Source organism: Oreochromis aureus, linkage group 15 (assembly GCF_013358895.1).
Source record: "Oreochromis aureus strain Israel breed Guangdong linkage group 15, ZZ_aureus, whole genome shotgun sequence".
Classification (NCBI taxonomy): Eukaryota; Metazoa; Chordata; class Actinopteri; order Cichliformes; family Cichlidae; genus Oreochromis; species Oreochromis aureus.
Genome location: NC_052956.1, coordinates 18,231,706 through 18,256,378, shown reverse-complemented (window position 1 = coordinate 18,256,378; position 24,673 = coordinate 18,231,706). Strand labels below are relative to the sequence as shown.

Sequence of the window (24,673 nt, the reverse complement as noted above, 5' to 3'; positions counted from 1 at the left end):
CTATTTTACTTGAGTTTGTGTTTGGGTTGCTTTGTCTTTATTTTCAGTCCCCAGTTTCAAATGTAAAGAAAACCCTGTCAAGTTTCAGCATCATATGGTTTGGAAAAACCAGACAATGACAAATGCTACTACAGTTATTTACCAAAAACAGTATTAAAATTGAAATTTGCTTTTAGAACAAAAAGGTTATTTTATATACAGCCTGCCGTGCTCCTTTACAGTTGAAGCTGCACTGCAGGCTGCACTCCATTTCCTCTATTGCAGAAGAACTGTTGGTATGCACACTTTGAGACATTTTGACAAAAAGACCAAGGCTCAAAAAACAAACTTAACATGTTTATTAGATGCATTTACAAAGCCTCAAAACAACAATAGTATCCACCTTTAAACAGGTTGGTTTCTATAAACATCTCCAGAAAATGTCGAGCCTGGAGCACAAAGACATTCTGCTCCGATGAGCATGTAGCAAAGAGGCTTCTAGTTTTTCTGTCATTAATTTGAACATGAAGACAAATGACTTCAAACTGAAAGCAAACTGAGAAACATCTTCAGTCAGGATTCAAGCTCCTTATAAAGAAAAAAAAATAGACATATGAAAGCACTGCCATTAAACAAAAACATTGAACAGTGAAGAAGGCAGTCCTGAATATAAATACTGATTCATGAGCTTTTAAAACCATACCCAGGAACACAACAGGGAGTTCAGCATTCTGATTCGACCTCCAAACTCCTCAAACCACAGTCTGAGCAACTGTGTGATAAAACAAGCCTGATCAACAAAGGCTTAACCCACAGGACCAAAAGGATCAATGTCAGCATCGTGGCTGGTTTTAATGCTGTGGCTGATCACTGTATACAACCAAAATTTAAATGGAGACAAAACTCAGCCTGGCCTAATCTGCATGGAAAACCTGAACACTTATTGCTTTGCATATGAAGAGACAATTTTAAACCAACTGCCATTTCAGAGGAACAGGGACAAATTTTGAATTCCTTCCAAACTCATGCAACGAAGTTGTAAACAAGGAAGGTTGGTGTGTTGCAGTACTTGGTGGCAAACAGTTTGCCGTCAGGTGTCGGATCAGAGAAGGCGATTTCTTCCTTGGTTAGGGGACTGCCGTACATGAACGTACTCCTAAGACAAAAAGGGAAAAGAAACTGTGAGGCCATGCAAAAGCCTTTTTAGATCCGGTCAGACACTTTATATGGGCCTGTTTCCAGTTTTACCACCTGCTGTTGACCATAGTGTTTACCATTCAAATATTATTTAGAGGGTCCACAAGTTCATGTGTGTGAGGGGTTTACTCAGTAACCAGCTGATTGAGACATCATACATTGCCAAAAACAATTAAAAAACACTTTGAAAACATATTAGAGCTCAATGGGTGGAAAAAAAAATTGTGCTGACACCTATACTGACATGGAATGGATAATGCGTTAGGAAAGAAAAAGATGCCATATTGATTAACCTACAGAGGGCTGAATTCAAAGACACCCTAAAAATCAAAGTAAAAAAATTATTTCGTAGTCCAAAGTTCTTGCTTATACTGGGGTCACACTGTCATCACAGCCGTGTTAATATAAACAACTTTTATATGGCTACAATGAAAACAAAATTCTTCAATTCTATGAGGAAACAAGTAAGGAGACCGCAAGATTCATGTTGTGTGCATCATCCTACCTCACTGTGTCCAGCATGCGGGTGGCAATGCCCTGTCGCCTGGCCAGGCTGAAGACCCAGATCCGACTGATTCCACACAGAGCTTGTTCTGGGACAGTGGAGCAGCACCAGGCTCTGTGTCTCTCCATGAAGTCGTCCTTTGTCATGTCCTTGTGTCGATCTGGCTGTTCAAGGACTCTGTAAGCCTGAAGACAATCTATGCATAAGTTACAGCACCTATAAGATCCATGTGGCATCAACTGAAACTTCAAAACAAAACCATCGTTTGAGTCCAAGAGAATAATTAAAGGCTAATCTCCAAAGCAAATCTGATGTTTAAAACCTTTACATGTTAGCTGCAGCGTTACCATGTTTCAACAAACAGGTTTCCTGAACAAACATTTATATTTTCAGATATGCTAGAGACACTAACACAGCCGTACCTGTCGTATGGGCTCAGCGACAAGGCATCCTACCACCAGTCGCTCTGTGTTGATGAACAGGTAGGTTTTAGCCTGAGTTGGTCTGCTCAGAGCCACCTGCTGGAACCCCAGCTCATTGTCCGCTACACGCCGCACATCCTCAGCCTGAAAGCAAACACACAAAAATGATTAAAAATTAAATGCAACACTTTTAAGTAAACACTAACTTGTGTACGAGGCTGTCTGTCTATACTTCTGTCTGTTTAAAAGTGAAAGCACTTCTCAACAAATAAGCATGGACAAAATCAGAAATAAGCAGAAGCGCCTCACTGTGCTGGCTCAAACCTTTTTGATGGCGTATTTGGGATCATCTGGCATGACCAGGAGGATTTTTCCATCCCAGAACTCAGCCACCACCCGTTCCTTCTTCCAGCCCTGGAAACACAACAGAGGAAAGGAGCTGCAGTTACAAGCCAACAATCACAACAACAACCTCATCCCACGAAGCAAACTCCTGCCAGCAGCTTTAACAGCTTCCCTGATCCCCACCTCCCCACATGGACTATACTTGGGTGGGCTGCTCAGGTACACTAAAGTCCACCCAACTATGTTTGGCAGTTCATGCTACATAATTTTTTCATTATGTTTTTAAAGTACTCAGTGACACACTTCAGTGCTTCATAAACTCATGTCTTCTGTCCAGAGAGACTGAAGGGAGAGAAGGATGTTTACCACAAATTTGATGGAGTCGAGGAAGCGCTGGTGGAACTGGGTGTGCTGGAAATTGTCCTCTGGGTTGTCTGCACTGTACACCATCCCACATGAGCTGCAGGTCATTGCACCAAACTGTTTCTGACCAGCATCCTGATGTGAGAGTGAAAAAAATTACAGAAATCCATTCAGTAAAGAAACAAAAGCAATGAAATCAAATAAAGTGTATTGAGGGGAAAAAAGAACCCCAAAGCTCGTGATTTTTGTGGGTTGAATATTTGAACAAGCATCAATCAAAGATATCTACATCAGGCTGGGTGAGTATGGATCAGAATAGAAAATAATAAATAAATATATCAAAGCATACATGCAAACAGGTAAATTTAACTTACAATGATGAGCTGGTCATCATCCTGCTTCTCTTTCTTCCTGCGAATGCTTCGCTCTTTAGCGGCTGAAGCTGGAGTCTGTAGTGACGCTGTCGGACCAGAAGGGGTGCTGCAGGACACAGGAGGTCGCAAAGCTGCGCTCTTTGACCTGCAGATGTTTAAAAAGAATGCTTCAGGGTTGTTTCACTTACTGAAATTCAGTAATTGTTCTTCTAAAAACTAAACACACTGCATTTATTGTACAGAAATGCCATCTTTAAGTGCTGAACTCTAAACAAACCATCTCACCTTTTAGAGGCAGAACCAAATATTGGATAGACTGCTGCGGGTTCTGGAGGGAAAAAAAACTTCAACATTAACATATGGAAGGAGGACTCGGTAAACCTGAACATCTCCAGGATTTATTTATGCCACTCTAAGTCTGAGTTGAGGGATCTAATAAACAGTATTTGCTCACCTTTGGGAGAGCTGGAGTTAGTGCTGGTGGGGCTTATGTAACTCAGCTCAAAGGCTGGCTCAGAGCCACCTTCTGTTGTAGGAGTATCCTGAAAACATCAATTCAAGTTAACAGAGTCATTAAAAAATTAAAGTGATCATGAGTCAGCTACAAAAAAACCCCAACAACAACATTTTGCCACAGTGAAGGTGCAGGATCATCTCTGGGGCGGAAATAACATCTACTCTGGGATAAGTACCTCTGAGCCACCCTGGGAAATTCCTAGTTGGTTAAACTCAGAAGACAAACCTGACAACCCAGCAGAAACCACATAAACAGTAGCAGAACAAATGGAAAAAGAGTTAAAACATCAAAGGCAGAAATGTAACCATCACAAACAGGGTTTTTTGGCCTTATTACCCCATCGATTAAGTCCTGACAGATTTTGCATCACATAGAGAATGAGCGAGGAAGGGATCAGTGTTTACATAAACAAAGGGGGGAATCAGAGAAAATTTCTGATTGTTTTACAATTACATTATAAAAACGGCCAGAAACAGATGCCATTCACAACTAAAGAGGAGTTTCATCCTCTTTATTTCGGTAGAGGCATGTTACAGTTTCAGTGTCTGCTGGAGTCTTGACATTTTGAGTGACAATACACACCAACTACACACCGGCCCTCAGGCAAGCCTCATAGAAGGATAATAGGGGCAACTACTCGTTTGTGGTGTTTGCAAGCAGGTATAATACTCTCACAGCACTTTTAATGCTCAGTAGAACTATCAAAGTATCATTTACATTATAAACAACAGCCATTTGGACACCCATGTACCTGACTGATGGAGGAGGAAGCTGGTGATGTGGAGCTGTGTTGTGTTGGAGATCTCAACAACGTAACCATGAGCTCGTGAGTAATCCTGTATTTGTCCAGCGTCATTTTAGAGGAGCTGAGGAAGGAAGACGATTAACAGTTTATCATTGAACATCAGTCTTGGGGCATTGATAAAGTGCAAATATTAGAGATCTGTGTTAGAAATTCAGATTGTTAAATATGCCATGAATAAAAAAATAAATAACTACATAAATAGTAAGGAAAGTTTCATTTCTAAAACGAAAAATGAAGTCAATGGCACGTTTAATACATCAGTACCTTGATGGCTGTGGAGATGCAGGCTCTTCATTAACGGAGTCCATCCAGTCTGTTGGATCAAACTTCATTCTCTGTTTTGTGCTTGGTTTGTTCTCATATGTCCTCATCGGCTTGACGGCAGTCTGCAGGAAACAACCAGGATTAAATATTACCATTAACATGACAATATTTGCCATGGAGGGGAAAAACATAATCATTTATTTAACATATCAAATGGCAGACACCATTCCAGGAAAAACCTTTAAAATCATCATCATCATCATCTTATTATTAGATGTAAAAAATAAACAAATATTATTTATTGTTTATTCTGGCTTCCAGTTGTCTTTGTTGACGCAGAGGAGCTAAATGTTCTGAGGGACTTGAAAACTTCAAGCTTAGTTATAAAGGCAGTTACAGTGGTCCCTCGTTTATGCGGGAGTTACGTTCCAAAAATAACCTGCGAACTCACTACAAACTTTATACACTTTTCTCAGACAGGCATGAACAGTGAGGCTGCAAAAGGTGAACTGCGTTATTGCGAGGGACCACTGTATACAAGTTTTTCCTGTGCCCTGAACTAAACAGTAATTATCCAAGTTGAAATGTTTCCCCACAGAATTAGTCCTAAATGCCTTCTGTTAATTGTAAGAAAAATATTACAGCCAAGTTTAAGATCTAAGCTGTTGATCTTTTGAGTGTCTGCTAAATTTCACGCTGACCCATCCTTACAGTTTTCCACTTTACAGCAAGACACTCTGATTAATGCATGTCTGGCATCCTGACATCTGATTATAAAAGCACTCCTCAGACCCGCACAATTCAGGAATGGACAGATATAGCAAATGATAGCTACCCCTTCTTATCTTTGAAGTCTAACAAACTCTTCATTACTGTCTGCACACTTTGTTTCCCAAAATGTATAAACTTTCGATACTTTGTAAAAATACAGCCAATACAATTTCAATTTGTACTTTCCTTGTAAACAAACTGCTGGTGGTTGTTTATTCACATTCCTCTCATTGCTTTAGTTAATTTAGTTTTTGTTTTTCTAATCATTTTTAACAAATTCACAAGCAATACATTTAAGGTATATTTAAAGTAATCACTGTCCAAAAATAGTATCTCGTTGGATCAGTAAATGGACCCGTTTCCCATCTCACTCCAACATCTACAAGATTTCTGTTTCATTTCCCTGTACACCAAACTAGGCTGTAAGTATCTCTCTGAAACCTCAACGTTCTCCAGAACATCAAGCAACATTTTATTAATTGTAATTGTGCGCAAGAGCCTGAAGAAAGTTACTCTTTTCTTTAAGAGTGAGCTGGAAGGTAAAAATTACTCCAGTGTAACTTGTTTCTGGAATATAGAAACCTTTTCACGATTTTAAGAAAAGGGAATCTCAAGAGATGACATATTCCAGTAATACTTAAATGTACACAAACCTTTTCAGGTTCTTTCTGCTGCTGGTTTCCCACCAGAGCATCCTGCGGCTGCTCTGATTCTTTGCCCTTTGTCTGCGGTAGGACGGCTGCAGACGGCCTGGTCGAAGACTTTGGCGCAGTTATCTTGTACATGGATGTAGGTTTCTTCCCTGTACCGAAGAAAGCAGCTCCAACAAATATCTTCGGCTTAGGCTTCAGGTTGCTGAATGTGATGGTGATTGCTTTCTTGGACTCTGTGGGTTTGTTGCTGGCAGGTGCAACGGTAGGAGGATGAGGCGGTTTAGTTGCAACACTGCTGAATTAAACAGTGAGAATTAGAACAACCTTAAAAGACCAACTAAAACAACAGCTGTTTGAAGAAGGCTTCAGAAGTATCAGCTATGACAAACCTGCTGCTGGGTTTGGGTTGGGACAGTTTGATCCTCTTTATAGACGTTGAGTAGCTTTTGGTACCCATCTTCCCTCCTTTACTAGATCCTGCTACACTTCTTGGCTTACTGCCTCCCTTAATGTTCTTTTTTGTCTTCTTTTCTGGCTTTTGGGTCATAGTAGGAGAGGGTGGAGCAGCTGGACAAGGCAGAGAGTCCTTCAGTGCTTTCCTCTCAAGTGGAGTGAGATAGACTGGATTCTTTTTGCCATAGAAGGAGCTCGTGACCAAGGAAGGTTTGAATGGAGATTTTTGTGGTGATCTAGCTGGAGAGCCTTTAAAAATAAATAAATTAAAAATAAAATATCAAATAAACAGATAATAGATGAATAAATCCAAATTATCATAATTGTAAGAGTGAAAACGGTTGTCGTTTGCATTAAGTTTTGAACAAAAAAAAAAAAAATTATAAAAGAATTTCTATTGCAACAAAACATGTTTAGTCCATCCCACCTGCTGGTCTGCGATGAGATTTCTGTGGCGAGGTGTCCAGACGGCCAGCTGGCTTCTTCTTGGTATGAGACTGCTGGGGCTTTCTTGGAGATCTCCTCTTCACAGGTGACATCTCCTGCCTCACCCCCTTCTTGGCTGGGTGACTGATGTTTGAGAAACAAAAAAGATGAGACAAGCGAGGGGCGAATTGGCCAATAACTTGTAACTGGCAAGTTTGAGCCCATAAACTGGTCAGGAAAGTGTTTACTGAGATTACAGAGCAGAGGAGCCAAGGCTCATTTCCTCATAAACTCCTAAGTTGCCTTCTGCTGGCTTCCAGAAATAATGCAGGATTAAGACACGTCTGGCTTCACTTTTCAGACCCACGAGCAATGTCCATCTCTTTATGCTGTCTATGGTTTTGACTGAAATAATTGTGACTGAGGCCAAAATGTGTGGTTGATACTACTGCCTGAAAACAGGAAGGTTTTAGATTTGAACCTTTTGGTGAAATCAGGTTTTTCTGCATGTAGTTTTCATATTCTCCAGTTTCCTCCCACAATCCAAAGATATGCATGTTCGGCTAACTGGTCATTCTAAACTGGCCATAAATGCAGGACTATGTGAGGTTGTAATGAATCACTGTTAGCCCTATGGCAACCTGTTGCAAGGTTAGCCCCACTTCTCACTCAAGCCTGAGTTGTAAAAGCAGTTTTGTCCCATTAGTGTAAGTCTCATTATAGTAGGAACCCAATTCTAAATTTGTCGTAGTATTAAACACCAGCTTCCATAATCTCTCGACTGTAGCACAACTGAGACTATTCTCTTACATCTGAGTGTATAAATCCAACAGAGTACATTTCAAGAGTAAATCAGCAAGCCAACAAGCATACACACAGCTTACCTATCAGAGTCCAGGGAGGACTGCTTTCTCTTTCTGGTTGTGGTGGGCATCATCTTCATACACCTTTCAAAGGTAATGAAATAAAAAGAAAAAGAAAGTTTAAGAATTTCAGCTTTGAAAAAAAGACCATCGATCTGAAAAGTCACTCCTAAATCAAAGAAAATAAAAGGATTTTTAAAAAAAATTCATAATCAACCTGGATGTAAAAGAAAATAAAGAGATGCTTTAATCTACATTAATTACTCAAAAATGAAGATGAATCAAAAGTAACACTGCATCTTATTTCAAAAAGAACCAAACGAGATCTGTTGCCTAGTAGAACACCAGCTGCAAATCAGCTGTACCATATTATTCATGCAGACATCTTTTGCAAATCGTAGGAAATCGGGGTCACAAATCCGCCGTTGAAAGCAATACTCACTGCAGAAGGGTCACTGACACAAATGCAGCTTCAAGATATATTTCATGTCCATGACGTTAAATCAGGAGATTTTCTGACTGGGTCTGGTGTGACTGTGGCAGGTAAACAACAGCCCACGACCTATGAGTTTAATGATCGATTAGGATGCTGATTATGAATCTCGATATGAGACAGAGCCTAAAGGTACCCTGACTGTCATTTCGTCAGTGAGGAAAAACGAATAATCCCGAGGGCAGCTTTAGCTCGATGGTACATGTTAGCTGACGACGCGGTCATTTAAGGGCACCAAGCGGAGGCGAAGAGATAATTGGCGGGACTATTGGCTTATGCAAAGGCAGCACGGTCTCCATTACAAAACAACGGGCATTTTTCATAACGATCAGGAGTTGTGCACAATTCAACTGGATACGTGCATTTGTTTGTGATTTAAAATGTGAATAGATTTAGCATTAAACATAAGCTAGTTCTGACTGCCAAGTAAACCTTTAGTACAGTCACAGTACTTAAAACTAATGTACCCCAATTATGAGATAAAACACACAAAAATACAACTTTAAAGGTCGCTTCGTTTTCCTTACCGAGTACGTTTCTGTTGAGCTACATAAACCGATAAATGTTTGTATATGTGTATATATATATTTGCGTCGCTGGCGGGTCTCCTACCTCTTCGGCTCGCGCGCGTTTCTTCTCTGTGTTTTGAACAGCGCGCGCCAGTGTCGGAAAAAAACCCTACACTGTAACAGGAAACGGAAACAGCTACCATACGGGAAACGTAGTAAAGGCAGAGAGAAACTTCTAGTTCTAGCCTTCAAAATAAAACATCTTCATGTAAAAAAAGCCACTCATAAAAATTAAGATGACATAAAATTCAATTTACTAATGGAAAAAATTAGATGAGGATTATATAAAAACATAAATTAACTTAAAACGAATCAGCATTTATCAATTTTATCTATCGATGTAGACCTTCGGCTTTTGTTTTGAAGGTAAATTTCGCTGTTTCCTTTGCGCTACACGCTACTGTCCCCCAGTTAGGTAACAGCTTCCCAGGTCATTCTGTACACGCGAACGGCAGCAGATCTTACTGCAGATGAAATTTGTCTTTCTTCACAGTCAGCGGTTTAGTGTCCAAAGTTAAAACACACACTGTTCATCTTTTTAGTGGCGATTTTTAATCCACGTAAAATGGTGTTTTACTTCACGAGCGCCGGTAAGTTGAGCTGTCATTAGCTGTTAGCCTGATTAGCTTCGCACTCCTTACAGCTGTTTTGTGTCTTTCACGAGTTTCGTGCCAGGTGATTTTGCGGTTTCACTCAGTAACGGCCCACTTCCTGTCTAATTTTCAGTGGTGAACCCTTCCTTCACGATCTACATGGGAAAAGACAAATATGAAAGTAAGAGAGCTGTCCTTTGATCGCGCACCCACGCCCTTCTCTACCTTCCTCCAGTGTGTGCTATATCTGTTCATTCCTGTGTTACTTTGTTGCTTAAACACCGGTAATAAATCTCTTATTGAATCTCATCACCTTTTAACTCGAGGCTGTTTCATGCCTACAGATGAGGATCTTATCAAGTATGGATGGCCCGAAGATATCTGGTGAGATTCTTTATCTGAACTCTGAAATAACCTGAATTTTCTGCAGCTGGAATTTGTAAATAAACTGAGATGAGCAATAAAAGTACGTGGTTCCTAAACTCATAGATAAACGTGTCTTAACACTAAGACACATTTATGATTAGGGAATTTACTTTAAGAACCATTTGTAAGAATGTATTGAACGGTCGATGTAAACATTGAGTGCGTTTATAACAGAAGAAACATTAAAGTGCAGTCCGTTAATGTAGGCATGACAAATACATGGTAGTTTACCTTTGTAATTTAGGGTTGAAATTAGATTAAAATGTTTTCCATGCCAAATATTCAGATCCCAGAAAGTTGATTCTGGTCAAGTGGATGCAGCAATTTCAGTCAGTTCAGTGATGGTCCTTTTCACATAAATAGCAGATGAACAAGAATGAGATTTCCATACTGTTGACCCATAGGATGCTGGTGAAAACAGTACTTCTGCTAACAACAGAGAAAGAGAGGAGAAAGGCCTGATTGGAGGTAGGGAGAGAGAATGTAGGAGTTTAGAGAGTAGAGGCTTTAAATGGAGGGACTAGACCGCGAGTGCGAGAGCTTGATGGTTTGGACACGTACAGCAGGGGAAAGTGGAAATACTGAAATGCCAGAAGAGAGGAAGACCACACAGAAGGTTTATGGAGGCAGAGTATGCGATAGAGGCAGATGATCCACTGCGATGAGACCTGAAGTGAAAGCCAAACGATGAAGGGTTGAATTAAATTTTTTTTTAAAAATGCACCAAGAATTATTTGCAATTATTCAGCATTTAAACAAGTGTTTTGGATTTTCTGTATTACTAATGTCTCTCTTTAAAACCGATTAGTAGTTAAAGATAGATTACTTTAATTTTTGTTGATTGATATTTTTATTTCCATTTAACTATAATTTTAGGTTCTTTTTAGAATTATTTTTTCCTTGCCTTTGATATTAATAACTTTTTTCTTCTGTGTATAATTTGTTACAATTTTTCTTGTTAAAATTATACTTTATGTCATTTAAACGTTCTCCTTTTTCCCACATCCAGGTTTCACGTGGACAAACTGTCCTCAGCTCACGTATATCTGAGAATGCCAAAGGTAAGCATCAGCTCGCCCAATGAGAATGACCCTGAAAAGCAGACTTTTAAATAAAAGTTCACGCTCGTGAGTTTTTTCTCGGAACTGGCAATTTATTAAGAATCTAATTCTCAGAACAACTGATACTAAATATAACAGTCTGTTCTCTGTTTTTGGTTGTGTCAGCGACACTCCACATAAAAATTCTATGGAAAATATTTGACAGTGATGTAACTATTATGTGATTAATTTCAAGGGTCAAACCATTGATGATATCCCACCAGAGGTGCTGATAGACTGCGCACAACTGGTGAAAAACAACAGCATCCAAGGTAAAAAGAAAATACTTTCCAGGGCTCGCAAAATCGCTAGCCCGACGTCCCGGGGCTAGCGATTTTTCCAGTCGGGCTACCAAAATCTATCTCAGCCCTGCCCGTCGGGCTATCATAGGAAGGGAAAATATGTGTCAATGCTTTTGCATTCTTTCGAAAATGTAGCTGAGTAATTATGTCATCGGCATCGATGAGCCACTGCCAATACGTGACATATTGAAATCGCGTTTGAATTTGCGCTTGGTTTTTGCTTTCACTTTCACTTTGCGATCGCGCGAACGGTGTGTAGAGAGCGGCAGCACTGATTGGTGAGTGACGATTAATTGCGCACCAATTCCTTTGACATCGTCTTATCACTCATTAGCTTACTATTCAAACGTGACAAGTGAAATCTCCCACAGCAAGTTTAAACATGTGAGAGGTTGATTGCGCAGAGAATCGCTGACCATTATGTAAGTACGTGTGTAAAAGCAGCAGGATTTACGCCGGTATTTTAGTTCTGCTGAGCCAAATAAGACAGGTCAGGGTGAAGAAGGGGCAGCCAAATAAAAGCCTACCACAAAACGGAAACGTTATGACAAATCAGACTATGAGGCAAAAAGAAAGCTCAGCTTTTTTGGTTTCATGGACAAAAGAATTTCTGTGGCTGGAATATGACGAGCTAAATAACATCATGTTCTGCCGGGTGTGTTGTGAGTTTCATTTCATTTGAGTCGACAAGCGCCTTTGTAACTGGGACCAGTAATTTTAAGAAAGACCCCATCAGAACCCATGAGAATGCATTATTGCTCAGTCTGCAATATCTTTCCCAGAACAAACAGCAATTGCAAAAAACATACTAAAAATAAACCAAGCACAAGAAGAAGTCCTGAAAAATCTTTCAAAAGCGTACTATGTTGCAAAGAGTGAACTACCATTGTCAAAATTTAGCAGTCTTTGCAAACTTCAAAAAGCAAATGGCCTAGATCTTGGTTCCACTTACCCCTTACCCTTGACTTCAGTGGAAATTTCAGATTCAGGATCTGACACAGACTGATTCATGTTCTAAACAGTTCTTACAAGTTCATAGAAATTTCTGTTCAATTAGAACCAAGTATTTGAGTTGATGACTGTGATTTTTATACAGTTGTTGTGATTTGTATTTTAACAACTTTCTGATTAATTTTTGTTTCCGTTACAATATTATACTTTAATGTATAATATTGTAAAGGAAACAAAACATTAAAAAATTGCTCTCTTTTTTATTTGGGCTACTTAAATTTATTTTGGGCTACCAAAAACTGAAGAGGGCCTGCCCGAAGGGCTACCAGAGATTTTGAAATTTTGTGAGCCTTGCTTTCACCCTTAAGCGTGCAGGTTGGTCTGAGAGATCCTCTGGTACAAGTTTCTGTCTGCTGTTATTTTTACTGAGAGGAATTTTGTATGCAGATGTGGTTAAACTTGACTTGTTACATGTTTTCAGGCTGTAAGATGAACAACATCAATGTGGTTTACACACCGTGGGCCAACCTGAAGAAAACAGGAGACATGGATGTTGGACAGATCGGCTTTTATCGACAGAAAGAGGTCAGCAGACCTGGCTTCATGTACGCTGATGGATTATTATGCAGCAATCTGCGTAATACTCTAACATTACATAGTATTTTTAGTCAACTTTAGGTGTTCACTAAACTGACTTTGTGTTCACAGGTAAAGATCGTGGCAGTGGAGAAGAAGATCAACGAGATAATAAACCGTCTGGAGAAAACAAAAGCGGAACGGTTCCCTGATCTGGCAGCAGAGAAGGAATCGAGAGATCGGGAGGAGAGGAACGAGAAGAAAGCTCAGCTGCAGGAGCAGAAGAGGAGAGAGAAGGAGGAGCAGAAAAGGAAAAAAGAGCAGGAGGAGCTCAGGTAGAACAGTGTTTTAGAAATGTTTCATTATAGCCAAAACGATTGTATTGATAAGTACGATGACATTTCAGTCTGCAGCACTTAGATTACACGGGAGCCTCACAGCAGTTGATATAATTCACACCGCTTTAAATCTACTGATTGGTTTTTGTGAAACTAAATTTCATCTGACAGCTCTATATGTACTAATTTGTGTCCATTTCCACAAAATTAGTATTTTCTCCTTAAGAGTCGAAGCCATACTAACCAAGCCATAGCAGGTGATTCCTAAAGCACACCCTTCTTTACTCTTAACCTTACCTGTAACAGCAAAAACCCGACCACGTGTACATTTTAGATATAAATGCTTATAAAATAAAAAATGTTTCAAATAAAGTTTGGCACTATGTGTGACACTCTTGCGCTTTGGTCACTGCAGGAACTACTCGTCACTGATGAGGACTGAAAACATGAAGACAAATGAGGTGAACACCAAGAAGGATTCTATTATTTTGTTAATTTACCATGATGTCATATATATATATATATATATATATATATATATGTATATATATATATATATATATATATATATATATATATATATATATATATATATATATATATATATGTATATATATATATATATATATATATGTATATGTATATATATATATATATGTATATATATATATATGTATATGTAATATGGATGTTTAAGGTGATTTCTTTTAGCAAAGCAGTAGCAGTGGATGATGAACAGTCTGTAACTTGTGCTTTACTGCCTGTACTCTGCAGGACGGCTACGATTCAGATGACTTCATGTGAGAGGATAAAACGAGGCAATATAAGACAGACAGCCTGCTGTCCGGCTGCTTTAGCTTCCTGTAACAGACACTGAAAAGATTAAAAAAAAACTCAGACAAACCTTTTTGGCTTTGGGACACTCGGAGCGGAAAGTGAGACAGCGAGGGATGGAGGCGCCAGGACTCGTGGTTCAGAAACTGCTTTCAGACCAAACCGAGCTGATTGACCTCCTTATCGCAGAGAGGACACGGTGGACGAGGAAGCACGGGGCACCAGGATTGATGAGGGTCATTTTAAGGGGGGAGACATGCTCAGATAGCAGAACATTATCTGATGGAATTTTCACTGCCTGATGATGTTCATGCTCATGATGATAAAACTGTCTGTGTCTGTGTGGATGCGTTTGTTTCATGTTGTTGCTCCCAGTCACAATATTTTTATTTCCCCGCATGACAGATTTTATTGAATGCAGATCAATGTATGAATTAAAAATCACGTTTATTATGAAATCTTCTCGTGTATTCAAAATAGGACCAGTCATTTCATTTAGTTTGAGCTCTGATGAAGATACTAAGAAAAAACAATATTAAATTTATACAGTCTTCATTTACAAAAGTATAACATATTTTTCTTATTTGCCATTTGCCATCATGACTGAAGTTAAAATGGAGTTTTTGCACAACAATAGCCAGTAAATCATAACAACATGCTGCTTATTGTAATATAGAGTTATTACCTTCAGACTCTATGAATCCACAGCCTTTAACACTCAGCCTTAATAAACACAAACACTGATCTCAGGCAAGCTGGATTTCTCATTAAAGGTCACATTTTATTCTACACTCAGAATCTTTTTAAGGTGCTTTCAATAGTCATTACGCATTGTGATAAAGTACATAAAGAGGTGTGTTTATTGTGCAGACTTAGAAATTTCTCTGTTGCTGTGACGGAGAGCTTATGGTCATTTGGAAGATGATCCCTCTGTGAGCAACACTCCCCCACCTTTGTAACAGCTGTTTAGGACATATCACTATTTTTAATTTTACAACCTGGTTTATGACCTTTATTGGGCATTAAAAAGGTTCCTTATCACCCCAAAACACTGCTCAAACTAAAATGAAGTAATGTATTAAAAGTAACATAAGTAATAACTAACCTGTTCATATATCTGTATAGACTTAAACTGTGCTGTGGCAGCAAGAAGCTCATAACAACCTGGTAATTAATAAATAAGAATAACAGAAACGCCTCTTTATCCACTGTTTCGTTAAGTTGTTTTTGTTTTGTTGTGGATATTTCTCACGGGAAGCTACGAAGAATCTGTGCACAGAGGGGGTTTTTTATACGACAGGATTGGATTTCTCACCCTGCAGAAATCTGTTTTTAGTCTGCTTTTAGTTTACGGTTAAATAAATTTGGAGGATGCGGGTATCGATCCCGCTACCTCTCGCATGCTAAGCGAGCGCTCTACCATTTGAGCTAATCCCCCGCTGATGTGTACGGTTGATCACAGGAATGCTACGCTCGCTGACAACTGACCGTGACCGTGGCGTGCTAGAAGGAGGAACTATCCCAGTATAATTTCCAGAAGCACGTGTGTCCGTTCTCAGCTCTGCGCATCTGCAGCTCGACAACGCCACAGCATGTGTGATCAGTTAAAGGTCACTACAGTTGACTCGTCTTAGAGTACTGCACCTCTAGTTATTAAGTCAAGCATGTAAACAGGGTGACCCAAGGTCTCACAGTGGTTTGATCCGAAACCTCTGCTGATAATGACCCATGCCTTTTTTCAGTAAATGGTAAAAGTTACTTCACCCCTCCCTGTTGTCATTTGCTGTGGTTTATGCTGCGGGATATGATTGATTTTTGGTCCTGTGTCAATACACAGTCCGAAAATATCTGTTCAATTAACCAAATTAATTTTACTTTCATCTCTGACATACTCTGTATGTATTTGTTGGTGATTCACTTCAAAGTCCGACCTTTCTTACACATTTTAGCACTATTTATCAGTGACTGATGACGTCAGTCTTTCATGTCTCATGTGGGGGATTAGCTCAAATGGTAGAGCGCTCGCTTAGCATGCGAGAGGTAGCGGGATCGATGCCCGCATCCTCCAAAAGACTTTACTTTTAGGCATCGTCACAAAAACATACAAGTTTGCACAGTGAAATCCCTCTCATCACCTACCCAAACAGACAGACATTGTTTTTTTTTACCCCACAAAAATACTGTACATGTGAAGCATACAATGGTAGCCCAATATCACAGATATATCACAGAATAATATCGCCACCCCGTGTTTACGTTTACAAAATACTATAAAATTAATATATCTTTAAAAGAAAAACATTCACTTTCATTGACTTGATTTTTTAAATTGGCATTAGTGCTGATCATGAAAATCAAAATTTCATTCAAATTCAGAATTTTAAGCTTTAAATACCAGATAGATCACATAATCCTAGGAACTCATAAATGGAAAAAATCATACAATCGTATTTGTATTTGCTGATGATTCACTTTCAAAGTCCGACCTTTCTCACACATTTTAAAACTATTTATCGGTGTCTGATGATGTCACTCACTGCCTGGGCAATCATAATCAAGCAGTTCATTTTCATTTGTAGATTCAAGCGGCTCGTGATATTATTGGCCACCAGATGCCACCAAAGACGATGGTGTTAAAAAGCTTTGAGTAATGAACCCTCTTTCTAATGTCATTTGAGAGTTCTGTGATATTGGGCTACCATTGTATGCTTGAACATGTACAGTATTTGGGGGGGTTAAAGAATGATGTCTCTCCGTTTGGGTAGGTGATGAGAGGGATGTCACTGTGCAAACATATGTTTTGTGTGATACCTTCTGTATAGCTGTATATCTCATATTTCTGTATAGTTTTTTTTATTTCATATTTATATCCTGTTCATAGCCTGTACATAGCTTGTACTCACTACAGCCTGTACATACCTATAGTTATAGAATATTCATAACATACTTCATACCGTGTACATTATAACATACCATAATAGACCCATTTCTGTAACATACTTACATATCTCTATTATTGCTAATATATATTGTAATATATCTATATCACGGCTAAAGCACTTCTGGATGGATGCAAACTGCATTCCGTTGCCCTGTACCTGTGCATGTGCAATGACAATAAAGTTGAATTCTATTCTAAAAGAATATCTTTTGGAGGATGCGGGCATCGATCCCGCTACCTCTCGCATGCTAAGCGAGCGATCTATCATTTGAGCTAATCCCCCTGTGTCTTTTGCTGTAGCGAGATGATGACAGCCAGTTTATGCTCCATTGGCTGATGCAAGTCAAACCTTAAATACTGATCCGTATGCGTAGGTTTACGGTACACATCAGCTTTTAGCTGTCCCCCATTACTGATGGAAATGTCACAATCTAAGAAGGCTAACCTGCCACTTTTCATATCCTCCCTGGTGAATTTGATGTGTTTGTCCACAGAGTTAATGTGATCCATGAATTGTGGTACGTCCTGAGATTTGATTTTCACCCAGGTGTCATCCACATACCTGAACCAATGACTTAGTGGTGTTCCAGGGTAGGATAGCAAAGCCCTCTTTTCCACTTCTTCCATGTACAAAGTGGCCACAGTGGGTGAAACTGGGGAACCCATGACACACCCATGTTTCTGCCTGTAGTACTGACCCTTGTATGTGAAGGTGGAATTAAGACACAGTTCCAATACCAAACACATTTGGTCAATGCTGAGAGTGGTCCTGTTGGTGAGTGAAGAAATGAAGAAACGATTCTCCTGCCTGGTCGGTCTGCTTTTATGCACAGCACTGTGTTGTAGTAATGCAATGCCACTCCTACACATGCACAGTCAAAATAGAACAATGGAAGATCTGTGCTGAGAGTCAAGGAACTCCGTTGCTGAATGCAGGGACGATGTATATTGTGAATGTATGTCTTTCATATTTGCAGGTCAGTCAATGTGTGGGATATTTTGTATAGATACAGCAGGCATTTCTGAAGGTTGTAACACAAAGGTTTGGCCTGCCTTGGATCTGAGCTACTCTGAGTAAACAAATGGAAATGTGCCAGGCCTCAACGATAATGGGTGGTTTGCACAACAAAAGCAGGAGAAACGAGCTGACGACCTGTGAAAATCTCAGCAGGGGTGAATAACACCTCGGGACTTGCACCAGAAAATTAAAAAGGCAGGAATTCTAGCAGGTGTTGGGTTTAGGGAAGTTATGCAAATTTGCACAGGTTTAGTAAATCTAGTGTTAAGGAATTTGTTTACTGTGGAAGAGAAATGTTTTTGTGTTGATGCTTAAAGGTAAAGCCTTTTAGAGATTGCGGGTATCAATCCCACTTCCTCTCGCATGTGAAGCATGGGCTCTACCATTTGAGCTAATTCCCTTCTGGTTGCAATGTACACATGTCACATGATCTGTGGTGTTTCAGAGCTGCACATATGCAGTCCTGAGTACAGACACACCAGGGCTTTGCTTATGAACCTAGAACTGGGATTGCTCCTCTTTCCAAAAGTAGTTTAATGACATGTTGTTTGCCTTTTTTTAGGCATCGTCACAAAAACATACAAGTTTGCACAGTGAAATCCCTCTCATCACCTACCCAATTAGACAGACATTGTCTAACCAAATGGACAGATATTGTCTTTTTACTGTACATGTTCAAGCATACAATGATAGCCCAATATCACAGAACTCTCAAATGACATTAAACTGTGGCTGTCAACTGAGCGGACAATCATAATCAAGCAGTTCATTTTAACCCTCTGGGTTTGTTTAAAATCACTAGTCTTTCAGCTTGTTCGTGGCCAAAAGTGTCCACCAACAGATTAGGGCTGTAATTTTTATTATTTTTATGGTTTTTGCCATTTTTCTGCATAAATCTTTTAACTAACTTCAGTTCTTTTCATAAATATAAAATAGTTATTAATTTTTACATTTTTGACCCTTTAAACACCAGTTTGATTGTCCACTGCACTAGGTGGAAGACAACCTCAAATCTCACATTTATATATATTTGCAGTGCTACTGGAATTTCTTGTATTATTAATAGTAGAGTCCGGGACATGTAATTTATTCACATCAACACTGATTATAATGCACTGTTATTTTTGTGAAGGGAGATTTAAAAAAAAAAAAAAACCTCTCTCTCAGCTTGTTCGTGGCCAAAAATGACCCATGCCTTTTTTCAGTAAATGGTAAAAGTTACTTCACCCCTCTCTCTTGTCATTTGCTGTGGTTTATGCTGTGGGATATGATTTATTTTTAGTGCTGCGTCTCCAAGAAGGGAATACACAGTCCGAAAATATTTGTTCAATAAACCAAATTTTAATTTCATCTCTGACATACTCTGTATATTTGCTGGTGATTCACTTCAAAGTCCGACCTTTCTTACACATTTGAAGACTATTTATCAGTGTCTGATGACGTCACTCGGCGTTGTGGCATGTGGGGGATTAGCTCAAATGGTAGAGCGCTCGCTTAGCATGCGAGAGGTAGCGGGATCGATGCCCGCATCCTCCAAAAGTCTTTTCTTTTAGGCATTGTCACAAAAACATACAAGTTTGCACAGTGAAATCCCTCTCATCACCTACCCAAACGGACAGAAATTGTCTTTTTACTGTACATGTTCAAGCATACAATAGTAGCCCAATATCACAGAACTTTCAAATGACATTAAACAGTGGCTGTCAACTGAGCGGACAATCATAATGAAGCAGTTCATTTTATTTTGTAGAGTCAAGCGGCTCGTGATATTATTGGCCACCAGATGCCACCAAAAACGACGGTGCTAAAAAGCTTTGAGTAATGAACCCTTTTTCTATACAAGCTTCAGTGTTTCAGAAAACTTAATTTGGCCATCACGAGTAACCAACTACCTCATACACATAAAACTTAGAGTGTATTCAAAGTAAATAAAGTTTATTTATTTATTATACAAACTTTAAAGAGCTAATCCCCCTGTGTCTCCTGCGGTAGCAAGATCGCAGAGCTGAGAACGGACACACGTGGGCTTTCCTTCTGGAAATTATACTGGGATAGTTCCTCCTTCTAGCGCGCTACGGTCACGGTCAGTTGTCAGCGAGCGTAGCATTCCTGTGATCAACTGTACACATCAGCGGGGGATTAGCTCAAATGGTAGAGCGCTCGCTTAGCATGCGAGAGGTAGCGGGATCGATGCCCGCATCCTCCAAAAGACTTTTCTTTTAGGCATCGTCACAAAAACATACAAGTTTGCACAGTGAAATCCCTCTCATCACCTACCCAAACAGACAGACATTGTTTTTTTTACCCCACAAAAATACTGTACATGTGAAGCATACAATGGTAGCCCAATATCACAGATATATCACAGAATAATATCGCCACCCCGTGTTTACGTTTACAAAATACTATAAAATTAATATATCTTTAAAAGAAAAACATTCACTTTCATTGACTTGATTTTTTAAATTGGCATTAGTGCTGATCATGAAAATCAAAATTTCATTCAAATTCAGAATTTTAAGCTTTAAATACCAGATAGATCACATAATCCTGGGAACTCATAAATGGAAAAAATCATACAATCGTATTTGTATTTGCTGATGATTCACTTTCAAAGTCCGACCTTTCTCACACATTTTAAAACTATTTATCGGTGTCTGATGATGTCACTCACTGCCTGAGCAATCATAATCAAGCAGTTCATTTTCATTTGTAGATTCAAGCGGCTCGTGATATTATTGGCCACCAGATGGCACCAAAAACGACGGTGCTAAAAAGCTTTGAGTAATGAACCCTTTTTCTATACAAGCTTCAGTGTTTCAGAAAACTTAATTTGGCCATCACTAGTAACCAACTACCTCATACACATAAAACTTAGAGTGTATTCAAAGTAAATAAAGTTTATTTATTTATTATACAAACTTTAAAGAGCTAATCCCCCTGTGTCTCCTGCGGTAGCAAGATCACAATGCAATGACGTGTGCCACTGAAAATATATGAAGACATATGAGTTATTATTTGTCAGACTATATCAATTGCCCATTGATGATGGCTAAAGATTACATTGCTGTTTTCTGTGAAGGATATATTCCTGAGTCTCGTGACGTACTAATGAAAGCCCAGTAACAGTAAGGTCTGGTAGGGGTAGCTAGTCACAGGGATTTAAGGGATTTGTTCACTCTGCAAATTAAATGTTTTCATGATGAGGTTTAAAGGGAAACACTCTTTTGGAGGATGCGGGCGTCGATCCCGCTACCTCTCGCATGCGAAGCAAGCGCTCTACCATTTGAGCTAATCCCCCTGTGGTTGCAACGTACACATGTCACATGATCTGTGGTGTTTCAGAGCTGCACATATGCAGTCCTGAGTACAGACACACCAGGGCTTTGCTTATGAACCTAGAACTGGGATTGCTCCTCTTTCCAAAAGTAGTTTAATGACATTTAGCTTCTAGTAGGGGTACCTGGTCACATGAACTTTTCAGATATTGTAAAGGCCATGCCCAGAATATCAAGTCAACACAGCACTTGAAATGATCTGTTACTTAGAAAAATGAATAAACTGCAATTGAAAAGTCTGGCTCATTGTCTTGAAAGGCAGAGTGCTCGTTTTGAATGGACAACTGTTCCTTGTTGCCCAAACTGCCACACTGCAAATTGGTTTTTGTATATTTTTTTCTTATCCAGGTAAGGAAATCCTGAAACATTTGTTCTCTTAAATTCTCTATAAGTAATTCTCTATATGCAGGGGCGGATCTAGAAGGGTGGCATGGGGTGGCAAGTGCCACCCTAAAATGATCCCTTGCCACCCCAAGTGCCACCCCAGTTTTGCATATGACAGTGTTGTTTATTAAAATAAGATAGCATTAACAGTTTGAGCGTAGTTACAGTCAACAGTGAATATAAATGCTAAAACTGAAGATATTGGATAGTGTTCCCCCCCTGCACCATTAACAAATGGTTCAGCCCATAGCAGGGATCGGCTTTTTTCTTGTTTTCAGTAGCAAGCGATGCTTATGATTGTGCCAGAGCACATTTTGAACAACACCATGGGAATTTCGGATTTTACACAGGTGGTTGGATGTTACACTCTGGAAATGGAAGGAAGGTGAGTGTTGTTAACCCTCTGTGGTCCATGGACACGCTGCACCTCCAAATCACATGACTGATCTAAGCTGACATAAGCTGCAGCCACGCTGAGTCTCTGTTTCAGCCCACATTGAAAGTTCGGACTTCAAAGTTTTTAAATTTTAATTACAGGCCAGTAAATCCAGAGTTGTGGTAATATATATAAGCCACGCTTTTTACTAAATACTGTCGTCACGTTTTTGTGTGTGTGTGTTTTAAGCGTTTTCTAAGGAAAGCGAAAACAGTAAAGAAAGGAAAAAAAAAGCCACCTCTTTCCTATCGGTGGAAAAATGCACCATGTCGACCAATTTTTAAAAAGTCAATATGTGGGATTTTGTTGTTTAGGAAGAGGAAAAGTTTTGGGAGTGACTAAAACTTTTCGGCAGCGAGACAGAGCGAGCGAGTGAGAGAGAGGAAAGAGAGAGCGAGAGAGTTTTTAGATGTGGGAGATTTGTGACGTTTAGTGTGGAGTGTATACTTAGTGTGTTGTGTTGTCTTGTGTAGCTGTTCTGTTGTGTAGTCGTTTTGTTTTGTGTGTCAGTGAGGGCACTAATGAATGTCACAAAGGCACATTTGCAACGTAAACACTGTCACTAAGTAGAAAACCAGCGGAGTGATACACCTCCTGTTGTCAGGCCTGCAGGTTTGTCCCTGTGCTGTTCTCTTCTGTCTTTTGGTGGGCAAACTTTTTTTTTTTTTTTACTGGCACACATCATTTGTGGGGCATCTTATTATGAAACCTGATTGTTCTCTCATTTTAGTTTTAGTAATATTTTTAAATGGTTGTACAAAATGAAAAGAAGGCAGGTGTATTGGCTGCATTTTTAGATAAATAGTTGTATATGTTTACAAAATGTACAATTTATATTTGCATTTCAAGTTATAAAAAATTACTCAACATGTCTGGGGTTTTTTTACAGTAAAAAATACTACTAGGGTTTAAAGTTCTTTGTGTGATTTCAGATCAGTAATAGTACTATTAATAGTAATAGTAGTATGTCTGTGAAGGTTCTCAGTCATCCAGGTCATCGTAGTCAAAGGAGTTTGCAAAGAAAAGCGTCTGGACTTCTTTGAGTTGCTTGAAGACGTTTCACCTCTCATCCGAGAAGCTTCTTCAGTTCTAAGGTCAAATGGCCGAGAGTCCCAGATTTAAACCCAGTGGGAGTATCCCCAAGGAGGGACAAAGGACCCCTGGTGATCCTCTAATCACATGCGCCAAGGTGTGAAAGTGGGTGTGGGACCCAATCAGCCAGGGTTTCGGGTGAGCTCATTGTGAAACCTGGCCCCACCTTGTCATGTGATTTCCTGAGGTCAGATGGCCCAGGATGTGAGTGGGCGTTAAGGCGTCTGGGAGGGAACTCAAAACTGGATTATGGATGGCAGACAGTTGGTGTCGTAAACCACCGCCTCTGTTCAAAGATGGTCGCTCACAGTGGACATAGATGGCCTCTTTCACTCCTCTTTCAAACCATCTGTCCTCTCTGTCCAATATGTGAACATTGGCATCCTCGAAAGAGTGACCTTTATCCTTAAGATGCAGGTGGACTGCTGAGTCTTGTCCTGTGGAGGTGGCTCTTCTATGTTGTGCCATGCGCTTGTGAAGTGGCTGTTTGGTCTCTCCAATGTAGAGGTCCGGGCATTCCTCACTGCACTGTACAGCATACACCACGTTGTTCAGTCTGTGTTTTGGAGTTTTGTCTTTCGGGTGAACCAGTTTGTGTCTGAGTGTGTTGCTGGGTCTGAAGTACACTGGGATGTCGTGCTTGGAAAAAACTCTCCCGAGTTTCTCTGATACACCGGCTACATAGGGGATGACAACGTTGTTGCGTCTGTCTTTCTTATCCTCCCTCGCTGGTGTCTGATCTTCTTTTCTGTGCCTTTTGCTGACTTTATGAACGCCCAGTTAGGATAACCACATGTAGCGGTGTATCAGAGAAACTCAGGAGAGTTTTCTCCAAGCACGACATCCCAGTGTACTTCAGACCCAGCAACACACTCAGACACAAACTGGTTCACCCGAAAGACAAAACTCCAAAACACAGACTGAACAACGTGGTGTATGCTGTACAGTGCAGTGAGGAATGCCCGGACCTCTACATTGAGAGACCAAACAGCCACTTCACAAGCGCATGGCACAACATAGAAGAGCCACCTCCACAGGACAAGACTCAGCAGTCCATCTGCATCTTAAGGATAAAGGTCACTCTTTCGAGGATGCCAATGTTCACATATTGGACAGAGAGGACAGATGGTTTGAAAGAGGAGTGAAAGAGGCCATCTATGTCCACTGTGAGCGACCATCTTTGAACAGAGGCGGTGGTTTACGACACCAACTGTCTGCCATCTATAATCCAGTTTTGAGTTCCCTCCCCAGACGCCTTAACGCCCACTCACATCCTGGGCCATCTGACCTCAGGAAATCACATGATAGGGTGGGGCCAGGTTTCACAATAGGGCTTTGGAGCGTG

General features: G+C 39.9%; 2 protein-coding genes and 4 non-coding genes across 9 annotated transcripts; 4 read left to right on the top strand and 2 right to left on the bottom strand.

Moving 5' to 3' along the window:
* Positions 1-315: 315 nt before the first annotated feature.
* esco2 (establishment of sister chromatid cohesion N-acetyltransferase 2) lies at positions 316-9,127 on the bottom strand. Of its 4 annotated transcripts, none has more exons than XM_031728802.2 (15): positions 9,043-9,127; positions 7,959-8,021; positions 7,076-7,218; positions 6,585-6,897; positions 6,196-6,490; positions 4,772-4,893; positions 4,454-4,568; positions 3,640-3,727; positions 3,471-3,513; positions 3,186-3,330; positions 2,815-2,946; positions 2,428-2,517; positions 2,104-2,247; positions 1,682-1,866; positions 316-1,135 (listed from the first exon to the last, which is right to left on the bottom strand). In XM_031728802.2, the coding sequence occupies exons 2-15, from the start codon at positions 8,015-8,017 to the stop codon at positions 1,003-1,005; spliced, it is 2,007 nt and encodes a 668-aa protein (XP_031584662.1). In that variant the 5' UTR covers positions 8,018-8,021; positions 9,043-9,127; the 3' UTR covers positions 316-1,002. The 4 variants fall into 4 exon arrangements, with proteins under 4 accessions (XP_031584662.1, XP_039455121.1, XP_031584656.1 ...); XM_039599187.1 differs by having other exon boundaries at positions 6,196-6,487; XM_031728796.2 differs by having other exon boundaries at positions 8,958-9,100.
* Positions 9,128-9,395: 268 nt separating this feature from the next.
* ccdc25 (coiled-coil domain containing 25) lies at positions 9,396-14,577 on the top strand. The gene is made up of 9 exons (XM_031728832.2): positions 9,396-9,589; positions 9,726-9,773; positions 9,937-9,976; positions 11,028-11,079; positions 11,315-11,390; positions 12,853-12,956; positions 13,080-13,282; positions 13,701-13,746; positions 14,060-14,577. Exons 1-9 carry the CDS (start codon positions 9,565-9,567, stop codon positions 14,087-14,089), a joined length of 624 nt encoding a protein of 207 aa, XP_031584692.1. The 5' UTR covers positions 9,396-9,564; the 3' UTR covers positions 14,090-14,577.
* Positions 14,578-15,484: 907 nt separating this feature from the next.
* trnaa-agc lies at positions 15,485-15,557 on the bottom strand. The gene has a single exon. It is a non-coding gene; the product is annotated as a tRNA-Ala (tRNA).
* Positions 15,558-16,114: 557 nt separating this feature from the next.
* On the top strand, positions 16,115-16,187 carry trnaa-agc. Its single transcript has one exon. It is a non-coding gene; the product is annotated as a tRNA-Ala (tRNA).
* Positions 16,188-19,541: 3,354 nt separating this feature from the next.
* Positions 19,542-19,614, top strand: trnaa-agc. The gene has a single exon. It is a non-coding gene; the product is annotated as a tRNA-Ala (tRNA).
* Positions 19,615-20,211: 597 nt separating this feature from the next.
* trnaa-agc lies at positions 20,212-20,284 on the top strand. The gene has a single exon. It is a non-coding gene; the product is annotated as a tRNA-Ala (tRNA).
* Positions 20,285-24,673: the final 4,389 nt, after the last annotated feature.

What these genes read in the sequence shown, in the direction of transcription:
- ccdc25 (XM_031728832.2), top strand. Translation starts at nt 9,565, where the DNA reads ATGGTGTTTTACTTCACGAGCGCCG. An exon ending in GCTTTTATCGACAGAAAGAG is followed by an intron (nt 12,957 to 13,079) that starts GTCAGCAGACCT and finishes TTGTGTTCACAG; the next exon opens with GTAAAGATCGTGGCAGTGGA. An exon ending in AAAGAGCAGGAGGAGCTCAG is followed by an intron (nt 13,283 to 13,700) that starts GTAGAACAGTGT and finishes TGGTCACTGCAG; the next exon opens with GAACTACTCGTCACTGATGA.
- esco2 (XM_031728802.2), bottom strand. Translation starts at nt 8,017, where the DNA reads ATGAAGATGATGCCCACCACAACCAGAAAGAGAAAGCAGTCCTCCCTG. An exon ending in ATGATGACCAGCTCATCATT is followed by an intron (nt 2,947 to 3,185) that starts GTAAGTTAAATT and finishes CTCTCACATCAG; the next exon opens with GATGCTGGTCAGAAACAGTT. An exon ending in CGCATGCTGGACACAGTGAG is followed by an intron (nt 1,136 to 1,681) that starts GTAGGATGATGC and finishes TTTTTGTCTTAG; the next exon opens with GAGTACGTTCATGTACGGCA.